At 36.0% G+C, this 11,413-nt stretch overlaps 1 protein-coding gene across 1 annotated transcript in view; it reads right to left on the bottom strand.

Moving 5' to 3' along the window:
- Nucleotides 1-3,352: 3,352 nt before the first annotated feature.
- The window catches only part of TLK1 (tousled like kinase 1), a 160,271-nt gene continuing 152,210 nt past the window's right edge, over nucleotides 3,353-11,413 (bottom strand). Inside the window, exon 21 of the mRNA XM_036318543.1 lies at nucleotides 3,353-5,140. Coding sequence (XP_036174436.1) covers nucleotides 4,964-5,140 — 177 coding nt within the window. The 3' untranslated portion in view covers nucleotides 3,353-4,963. The remainder of the gene's footprint in view (nucleotides 5,141-11,413) is intronic.

Here is an 11,413-nt window from a genome sequence, read left to right as displayed (position 1 = left end):
TTTCTGTGATATCAGTTATATCTCCCTTCTTACTTTTATTTACTTGGCCCTCTCATTTTCTGAGTCTAACTTAAGATTTGTCAATTGTTTATCTTTTCAAAGAACCAGCTCTTACTTTCACCTTTTCTATTGTCTTTTTAGTCTCTATTTCTGCTCTGATCTTTATTTCCTTCCTGGGCTTCATTTGTTTTTTTGTTTCTTGTGGTGTAGTTACGTTTTTATTTGATAGTTTTATTTATTTTTATATATAATCATTTATTGCTATTTCTGAACATCCCTCTCAGAACTGCTTTTGCTACATCCCATTAGTTTTGGAATGTTGTGGTTCAATTATCATTTATCTCAGGTATTTTCAATTTCTCTTTTCTTTTCTTCTTTGACCCATTCGCTGTTCTTAGCATGTTGTTTAATCAGTACATTATTTGTGAATTTTCATTTTTTCTTATAATTGATTTTGTTTCATGCATTATGGTCAGAAAAGATGCTTGTTTTTATTTCAATTTTCTTAAATTTATTGACTTGTTTTATGGCAGTGGTTCTCAACCTTCGCTGCACATTAGAATCATCTGGGAATCTTTTTAAAATCCTGATTTCTGGGCCTCATCCTCTGGGAATTCTGTTTCTTTGTTATGGGGTGGGGCCACATTAATAACAAAGAAACAATTTCCAGAGGATGAGGCCCAGAAATCAGGATTTTAAAAAGATTACCAGGTGATTCTAATGTGCAGCCAAGGTTGAGAACCACTGTTTTATGGCCTACTATATGATCGATAAGAGAATTCCACGTGCACTTAAGAATGTGTTCTGTTGCTCATAGAGTGTTCTGTATATAAGTCCATCTGGTTTAATGTAATAAAAGGCTGATTTCCGTATTTTCTGTCTGGATGATCTATTGATGAGAGCATGTAGTAAAGTCCCCTACTATTATTGTATTGCTATTTCTTCCTTTTAGGTCTTTTAATATTTGCTTTATATATTTAGGTGTTCCAATGACAAGAGCATATTTACAAATATATCTTCTTGTTGGATTGACTCCCTTATTACAATGTAATGCCCTTTTTTGTCTCTTATTATAATCTTTGTTTTAAAGTCTATTTGTCTGATATGAGTGCTACCCCAGCATTCCCCCGTCACATTTGAATAGAGTATCTTTTTCCATACCTTCATTTTTAGTCTGTATGGCCTTACATCTGAAGTCAGTCTCTTGTAGGCAGCATAAATGTCTTTTTAAAAAATTCATTCTTTTGACTGAAGAATTTAGTCCATTTAAAATAATTATTGAGAGACATGTACTTATCATTTTGTTTTCTATTTTATAGTTTTCTTCTTTGTAAGTTGACTTTCTTCAAACAATCATAGGTAATCTACATCCCTAGTATTTTAAAGGAGTGAGGATTTCTAACTAAAAATAATTCTATTAAGTTCTTCCCTGGTTCTATGTAAATTCTTGAAGTTGGTCTACATATATTTACTCAAATCTTTCCCAAACACTAAAGAATTCTCAGGGTGTGTGTGTGGGGGCAATGCTCAAAAAAGGGGGAGGGGAGGGAAGGGAAATTAAGGAAAGGCAAGTAGAGATGTATGTTCTAGGAAAGAACATTGAAATTGACAAATTATATATATTCTAGAACTGTTGTAGAGTTCCCAGGAACGAGAATCCTAATAACCTGTTATAAACTAGCCGATAAAACACGTTTGAAATGCCTTCAGAACGTTAAATTTTAGTATATTTGTGAGGAAATTTTATCAGATAACATGTCAAAATTTAGGTGGGATTAGAGAAAGACCTGCAAATGTGGTTTAAAGGTATAAAGCTTTTTCACACACAAATGAAACAGCAATGTAATTCAATTCTGAAAGTAACAACCTAAAGGACTGGACAGTCTGCATTACAATAGGTAGTAACATCTGATGACATTACGTTTAGTAAGTAACAATGAATAGCAAAATGCACAATATCCTCTTTAAATTTTTCACTGAAACTCTCCACCACTTTAGCTTCATGTAATGAGGTATTTGTTCATATTTTATGTACCATTTAAACTGAGAGTTTTTTGGTTTTTTTTAGAAGGGGATGGACAAAAATAGAGATTTTTTAAAAATTGTGACAACCCAGTATCTACCCAGTTCTTGATTTAGTGAGTTATTAGGGTAGTTTCTGCACTCATTTTCCCGCAATGTGTACACACTGAAACTGCTTCGTATCAGAAAAAGATTTAAAAATTATCTGCAAAAACTGCATTTTACCTTGCAACAGTGCTGACTCTTATAGGAAATAGGCTTATAAGATAGCTAAGGGAGAGGACCTCGCTGTTGTCTTAGGAATATAAGTCACGCTTTAATTCTGAGGAGTGAACTCAGGAAACCAGAACAGTTTAAGCTTCAGAAGATACTAGAGCTGAAGATTGCCAGAGTGATGGAAATCACTTAGTGATAGATAGCAATTTCCTTTGTGAAGATAACAGTATTCAATTTGGCTCAATTAGCCATCTTGTATCTACTGGGTTACTGGCATATTATCTGAAATCTACAGCATTTGTTTGGGAAAACTTTAGGAGGAAGAGACAGTTTATAAGTTGACTCATTTCCCTCCTTTTCTGCATTTTGAGACTATCAGCCACTTTCATTCATTTGGAAATGATGGTAAAGCAGTGATCTTGGGCTACACTACTTATTCAAATCAACCTCATGTTAGATTTATACATCCACTTAATATCTCACCAAAATTTTAAACAAAAATGGGCATTTTCCTTCAATTCAGAACTTCAAATAAGTTACTATATGAACATAGTACTTTATGATTCAGAATGATGAAAATAACAAAATAGAAAAAATTTGTGGGCAGCACCTAAGGCACTCAGTCAATGTTAACATTTCATGACCACGTCAATATTTCTTATAGGATTTTTTAAAAAAATATATTTTATCGATTTTTTACAGAGAGGAAGGGAGAGGAATAGAGAGTGAGAAACATCCATCAGCTGCCTCCTGCACACCCCCCACTGGGGATGTGCCTGCAAACAAGGTACATGCCCTTGACTGGAATTGAACCTGGGACCTTTCAGTCTGCAGGCTGTCGCTCTATCCACTGAGCCAAACCGGTTAGGGCTCTTATAGGATTTTTATCTTAAGCTACAGAGGAGCAGGTACAGCCCCTAGCCACTCCTGATAGTGCTGTTACCCACCCAGAATTAACCGTGATAATGGTTATTAGGTTCACTTTAACAGCTTGAAACACTTTATACTTGTCTTGAAGTATACTTAAAGAATTTATTCAGCTGATTCTTAAGGAGCCAAGTCAGAGCCAATATTCTAAATCTTGAAAGCTCCCTTAAATGCAATATTCATAGTCTTTACATTTTAACTGTCATTGTTTATTACCAGTTTGGCTACATTCTCTACAATTTCAGCAGCATTTTAAAGAGACAATGTGTGTATGTACAATGGAAAAACAAAATGGCTTGCAATATCAGAAATAACAGCCACAGTCTAACTGTACAATATTAAGGAGAATCTGTGGTAAAGTAAGTAGAGCCTCCTTTTTCAGCAACATGGACAACTTACATGTATCAGCATTATGAATATAACAATAAAGGAATAATTTTTACAGGAGTAAAATACAACATCCTGAAAAATGGCTTCTACCATACCAGGCAGTTAGAAAATGTTCACATTTTAACAAATCTGTATAAACCACAAGAAACTTGTTTATGGGACCATCATCCCACCTTGCTGATAAGAACCTTCTAGAAATGTAGAATAACCATGAACAATGTATAAATCTAGTATCTATGTGCTCCACAGCCCTAGAACCCAAGAAACTGATTTAGAGAACTCTGTATGTCCAACATGGATCATTTTACATGCCTTGATTGTTAATGAATGCCTGCTTTTAATATGCCTCTATGATGTACAGTCAATTTGCACCTTTTTAAGGAGGTCATTCGATTTTTTTTAGCAAAGAAGCAACATCATTTAGCAGCAATTAAAGCGCCTTCAAGACTTAAAAAAAATACAATATCCAATTAGAAAAGCCATATTTTTAAACATTTGTACAAGAATAAGCTGCTGAAACTTGGTAATTGAAATATGACATATGTACAACAATTTACAATAGAGCTAGAAGGGAATTTATCATTATCCTGCATAGAACTGGTCTGCATTTGGTTACATACTGTCATTTGTTTTAATGAACAAGGCCTGGTATCAAAACAAAAATATGTTACTTCTAACATGTTGAAAACACTGGAGATATTACAATTTAGTGAATTCAACTGATTTTAAAATGAGCAGCTCATTTTGTCAAAGGTGTAAAGTATCTAGGAATAATAGCTCTCCCTTTAACATAACCAGTGAAAAAAAAGGACATGTGATTTCGAGGTACAATGTGGTAAAAGCCAGAACAGGCAAATGACAAAGTCTAACCTTGTCCAAAGATTCTAACTCTCACATTCTATCTATAAAACACAACTGTCACTGTCATTCAGGTCTTACTTTGGTCTCGGCAGATTAACTGCCAAATGCTGAAGAATGTATCCAGGCACTGTAGTTCTTGTGTTAGAAATACTTCTCATTTTTTCCAAGTGTTTTTAAATAATGAAAAACTACCCTTCATATTAGAACTCTTTAGTAACAACCAAATGTATTTAAGTATTATAAACGCTATTTACAGTGTTTCCCCAAACAAATCATTTTTCTTCTGTCTGAACATGGTATTCCCGTTTCTGTGCAACAGGCAGTCACCCTTCACGTCTCAAGGTTATTTATAGTCAGAAGTGTACATTTATTCACTGTCCATGATCCTTTCTCATACAAACGACGCCACAAAGAACTTCAGCTTGCGAACAGTTCTCAATCATGTCCTGTGTAAAAAAGAAAGTAACAAAAAAACACTCAAATGCTCTTAAACTCAAGTGTGCACCTGGAAGCAATTCAAAGGTGTCATGCCAATTTTGGAGGAAAGTCAGTAAGTCATTATGCTTGAAGCAGGGGGTGTGGGGGATGCTGTCAGCCCAGCCATGTGTAAGTTTCCTGAAGAGTTTGATCTTCTCATGTGTGGGAGAAGGTACGGGTCATTTGCCAGTTGGTGCACATCAAATCGATCTTCTTTTCGGTATGCCAAACAGCGTCGTATAAAGGCCTTAAAAAAAAAAGTCAGCAATTAAAATCTTTCCTCTTCTAAGTATCAAACAACTAAATTCCAGAGAAGAATGGACACATTTAAGGCAGCTTTTTCATCATCTCAAACTGAAACTTTTACTATAACCATTAAATAGTAACTACTGATTTCTTCCTCCCCTAACTTTTGGAAACCACTGTTCTGTCTTGTTTATGATTTGGCTATCCTAAATATCTATATATAAGTACCTAGAATATAAGTGGAATCACACAATATTTGTCCTTTTGTATCTGGCTTATTTCGCTTAGCACAATGTTTAAGAGTCATCCATACTTGCAGCATGCATCAGAATTTTGTCCCTTTTTAAATTAAGTAATATTCAACTGCATGTATATACAACATTCTGTTTATCCATTCACCTGTTGATTGATATTGGGTTGTTTCCACCTTTTTGCTATTGTGAATGCTGTTTTGAACACTGGTAGAGATCTGTTCAAGTCTCTGCCTTTTCATCTTGTTGATGGTTTCCTTTGCTGTGCAGAAGCGTTAGTACTGCACTTGTTTTTGTCGCCTTTGCTTTTGGTGTCAAATCCAAAAATTCCTCACCAAGATGGAGGTCAAAAGCTTACTAGCTATATTTTCTTTTAGGAGTTTTGTGTTTCAGATCTTTACACCTTTAAATCTTTCATCCATTTTGAGTAAATTTTTGTTTATGGTATAAGTGGCTCAGTTTTCCTGACATTATTTATTGAAGAGACTGTCTTTACCCCATTGCATATTTTTGACTCCTGTTCATAAAATAATTGACCATATATGTGTAGGTTTATTTCTGGGCTCTCAATTCTGTTCCACTGACCGTTGTGTCTGTTGTTATGCCAGTACCATACTGTCTGGATTACTACGGTTATATTGTAGTTTGCAATCAGGGAGCATGATGCCTCCAGCTTTGTTGTTCTTTCTCAAGACGCTTTGGCTATTCTGGGTCTTTTGTGGTTCCACACAAATCTTGTAATTGTTTGTTCTAGTTCTATGAAAAATACCATTGGAATTTTGGTAGGGATTACAGGAATCTGTAGATTGCTTTAGGTAGTACAGACATTTTCATAATATCAGTTCTTCCAACCCATGAGTTAGGACTATCTTTCCATATATTTGTATTTCTTTAATTTCTTCCATTAACATCTTACAGTTTTCAATGTATAAATCTATCAACTTGTTGGTTAAATTCACCTCTAGGTATTCTACTCTTTAAGATGCAAATGGGCTTATTTTCTTAATTTCTCTTTCTGATAGTTTGTGTATAGAAATGCAACAGATTTTTATATATTGAGTTTGCATCCTGCAACTTTACTGAATTTGTAGATTAGTTCTAACAGTTTTTTGGTGATGTTTTTAAGGTTTTCAGTATACAGGTGACCCCTGAACAACAAAGGGTTAGGGGTGACAACTCCCAGCAGTCAAAATCCACATGTAACTTAATTTGGCCCTCTGCATATGCAATTCCCAATGACCCATTGACCTTTAATTCGATTTGAACTGTGTGGGTTAACTGAAAAATCTGTGTATAAGTGGACTGGTACAGTTTGAACCCGTGTTGTTCAAGGGTTAACTATATAATATCATCTGTAAATTATTTCTTCCTTTTTGATTTTGGATGCCTTTTATTTCTATTTCTGCCTAATTGCTCTAGCTAGGACTTCTAATATTATGTTAGATATGGAAAGCTGCATTTGTAATTACAAATTCTGCACACTTATTTCTAGAATTTATCTTCTGCTAAAATAATCCTCTCACTCTCTGTCAGTTTAGTTTTAACCATATTATTTTTTTTTCCTATTGAGCATAAAGACTTTCTTTACATGAAGGAACACTTCCATTGAGGTTTTTGTTTCATAGGTTAACGTTGAGCATCAGCAACTTTTGAAAAAGCTAAAAGTGGAATAGAATCACTATCTTTTCCCTTACTCAGACTGGTTTTATGTATCCTGTCCTTGAGAAGAGCTTCTTTAAAAAAAACAACACAAAACTCTAAGTATACAGTACAAAGTGAATATATCAATGTAACTGGCAACCAGATAAAATAATTTAACCAAAATCATCTGAGTTTCTTCCTGCCTGTTTAAGCATGGGCTCTGCCTACAACCCACCTGGGTAACTTCCACCCTAACTTTTAACACTGTAGTTGAGTTCTGCTGTTTTGACCTTCATGTAAGTGAAACCACAGATTATGTTCTCTTTTATGTGGCTTCTTTCACCCAGTATTATATTTGAGATTTGTGCATTTTTTTACAACAGATAAAACATTCTTAAGTGATAATTGATAATTCTTTCCCTTTCTTATTGCTGACACTAGACCAGTGATGGCAAACCTATGACATGCGTGTCAGAGGTGACACGCGAACTCATTTTTTTGGTTGATTTTTCTTTGTTAAATGGCATTTAAATATATAAAATAAATATCAAAAATATAAGTCTTTGTTTTACTATGGTTGCAAATATCAAAAAATTTCTATATGTGACACAGCACCAGAGTTAAGTTAGGGTTTTTCAAAATGCTGACACGCCGAGCTCAAAAGGTTCGCCATCACTGGGCTAGACAGTACCCTATAGCTTGCCATGAAATAAACCATTAATAAGAAAACTATAACATACTTTTTAATGTGATCAAACTTCAACTTAAATGGAACAATTTTGCCTGTTCTTTGTTTTGAAAGTCATTGGAAGTAATTTTTTCTCTAAAAACAAATCTAGCTCTTCTCATACCATGGTTAGCATACTAACATTTTATCAAAAGTCTTTCTGATCCCTTAGATCTTATCTTTTTAAGTCTTTAACAAAAAAAGTTTCAGAGACCACTCTGAAAATGATTAAGATATAGAAAAAAGAAATGAAGAGTGATTATGTTGAAGACAGAGTTTAAAAGGATGAAAAACTACCAATAGCCAGGTTAAAAAGTATACGAGGAGTAAATATGCTTAAGATGCCTAAATGAGGTCAGTAGAGGTACTTGGCAAAGGTGTATTCTGTAAGGACAAAAGGTTACGAAACAAGCAAAAATAATGTGCTTTTCCCCTGGTACCAAAAGGGTGACTGTGGCACCTATAAAGAGCCAGAGGTGGTGAATGGGACTTCTTTTTGGCACACTATAGTCACACTACACTCATTCTTGTTACTATTAAAAATGTAAATACATGGATCCTGCATTGTTACATTCATTTAGTTTCTATTCTCACTGATGCTGTGATAAACAGGAGACAAAATTTAGATACTAACACCAAGATATTTTAAAAATTTTTTCACTTATATATTTTTATTGTTGACAGTATTATAAATGTCCCCCATAACCCCTTTACCCTCCTCTGTCCAGTCCCTACTTCTTCCCCCAGGCCTTCACCACACTACTGTCTGTGTCCATGGGCTATGCATATCCTATATCAGTGATGGCGAACCTTTTGAGCTCGGCGTGTCAGCATTTTGAAAAACCCTAACTTAAGTCTGGTGCCGTGTCACATATAGAAATTTTTTGATATTTGCAACCATAGTAAAACAAAGACTTATATTTTTGATATTTATTTTATATATTTAAATGCCATTTAACAAAGAAAAATCAACCAAAAAAATGAGTTCGCGTGTCACCTCTGACACGTGTGTCATAGGTTCGCCATCACTGTCCTATACAATAAAACCCTAATATACAAATAGACCGAACAGGGGAACAACCGGTCACTATGATGCACACTGACCACCAGGGGGCAGACCCTCAATGCAGGAGCTGTCGCCTGGTGGTCAGTGCGCTCCCACAGGGGGAGCGCTGCTCAGCCAGAAGCTGGGCTCATGGCTGGTGAGCATTGCGGCAGTGACGGGAGCCTCTCCTGCCTAAGGCGGCAGGTGGATATCTCCTGAGGGGTCCCGGACTGCAAGAGGGCGCAGGCTGGGCTGAGGGACCCCCCCCTGCCCTCTAGTGCACGAATTTCGTGCACTAGGCCTCTAGTAAATATATAAGTTCTTTGATTTCTCTCTTCCTGTCCCCCTCTCCCCTCTGAGATATGTCAGTCTGTTCCATCCCCATGGACTTATTTTGTTGGTCAATTTATTTTGTTCATTAGCTTCCACTAATAAGTGAGATCATGTGATATTTGTCTTTCTCTGACTGGCTTATTTCATTTAACATGATCTCCAGGTCCATCCATGCTGTTTCAAAGGGTAGGAGATCCCTCTTTTTTACAGCTGCATAGTATGCCATTGTGTAAATGTACCACAGCTTTATCCATTCATCTACTGTTTCGAAACCTTAGGTATTGGAAATAATGCTGCTATGAATATAGGGGTGCATATATTCTTTCTGATTGGTGTATGGGTTTCTTCGGCTGTTTTCCTAGAAGTGCGGTTGTTGGGTCAAGTGGCAGTTCCATTTTTGATTTTTTGAGGAAACTCCACTGTTTTCCATAGTGGCTGTACCAGTCTGCATTTCCACCAACTGTGCATACGGGTCCCCTTTTCTCCACATCCTCACCAGCACTTGTCATTTGTTTAGCCATTTTGACAGGTGTTAGTACCTCACTGTCATTTTAATTTGTATCTCTCTGATGATCAGTGACTTTGGGCATTTTTTCATGTCTCTTGTCCATCAGTATGTCTACTTTGGAGAAGTGTCTACTTAGGTTCTTAGCCCATTATTTAATTGGATTGTTTGTCTTCCTTTTGTTGAGTTGTATGAGTTCTTTATATATTTTGGAAATTAACCCCTTATCAGCTGTATTATTGCCAAATATGTTCTCCCATACAGTGGGTTCTTTTCATTCAGATGATGGTTTCTCTTGCTGTGCAGTAGCTTTTTAGTTTGATGTAGTTCCATTTTTTAAAACTTTTTTCCTTTGTTTCTCTTGCCCAAGCACAGTGATCGGCAAACTGCAGCTCTCGAGCCACATGCGGCTCTTTGGCCCCTTGAGTGTAGCTCTTCCACAAAATACCACGTGCAGGTGCGCATGTACAGTGCGATTGAAACTTCATGGCCCATGTGCAGAAGTCAGTATTTTGTGGAAGAGCCACACTCAAGGGGCCAAAGAGTCGCATGTGGCTCACGAGCCACAGTTTGCTGACCACTGCCCTAGAAGATTTATCGTGAAAAGCCTGAGATTTTGCTGCCTATGTTTTCTTTTAGGATTTTTATGGTTTCACGACTTACATTTAAATCTTTTATCCATTTTGAGTTTATTCTTGTGTATGGTGTAAGTTGGTGGTCTAGTTTCATCTTTTTGCATGTACCTGTCCAATTTTTCCAAGACCATTTGTTGAAGAGACTGTCTTTACTCCATCGTATGTTCTTGCCTCCTTTATCAAATATTAATTGACCATAGGATGTGGGTTGATTTCTGGGGCCTGTGTTCTGTTCTACTAATCTATATGCCTATTCTTGTGCTAGTACCAGGCTTTTTTTTTTATTATTATTATTATTACAGTGGCTTTGTAGTATAGTTTGATATATGGTATTGTGATCCCTCCAACTTTGTTCTTTTTTCCAACATTGCTGTGGCTATTTGGGGTCTACTTTCCGACGACTGGTTTTTACCTCCTTGGTTAAGTTTATTTCTAAATATCTTAATTTTTTTGTTGTAATGGTAAACGGGGTTGTTTTTTAAATTTCCCTTTCTGAGAGTTCATTATTGGTGTATTAAAATGCCATCAATTTCTGAATGATTTTGTAACTGCTACTTTGCTGAATTCATTTATTAAAGAGAGTAGATTTGCTGAAACCGGTTTGGCTCAGTGGATAGAGCGTCGGCCTGCGGACTGAAAGGTCCTAGGTTCAATTCCGGTCAAGGGCATGTATCTGGGTTGTGGGCACATCCCTAGTAGGAGATGTGCAGGAGGCGGCTGATCGATGTTTCTCTCTCATCGATGTTTCTAACTCTCTCTCTCTCTCCCTTCCTCTCTGTAAAAAATCAATAAAATATATTAAAAAAAAACAAAACAAAAAAAAAGAGAGAGTAGATTTTTGGTGGAGTCTTTAGGGTTTTTATGTACAATATCATGTCATCTGCAAATAATAATTTTACTTCCTTCTCCTTTCTTCTTGTTTGATCACTGTGGCTAGGACTTCTGATACTATGTAGAATAAGAGTGGTGCTTTTCCCATTAAGTGTTCTTAGGGGAAACACTTAGTTTTTGCCCATTGAGTATGATGTTGACCATAGGTTTGTCGTCATGTATATTCTTTATTATGTTGAGGTATGATTCCTCTATTCCCACTTTGCTGAGAGTTTTGATCAAAAAAGGGTGTTGGGTTTTGTCAAA

This window comes from Myotis myotis, unplaced genomic scaffold (assembly GCF_014108235.1).
Source record: "Myotis myotis isolate mMyoMyo1 unplaced genomic scaffold, mMyoMyo1.p scaffold_m19_p_8, whole genome shotgun sequence".
Classification (NCBI taxonomy): Eukaryota; Metazoa; Chordata; class Mammalia; order Chiroptera; family Vespertilionidae; genus Myotis; species Myotis myotis.
Note: the sequence above shows the minus strand (reverse complement) of the source record. Positions and strands in the feature narration are given on the sequence as shown.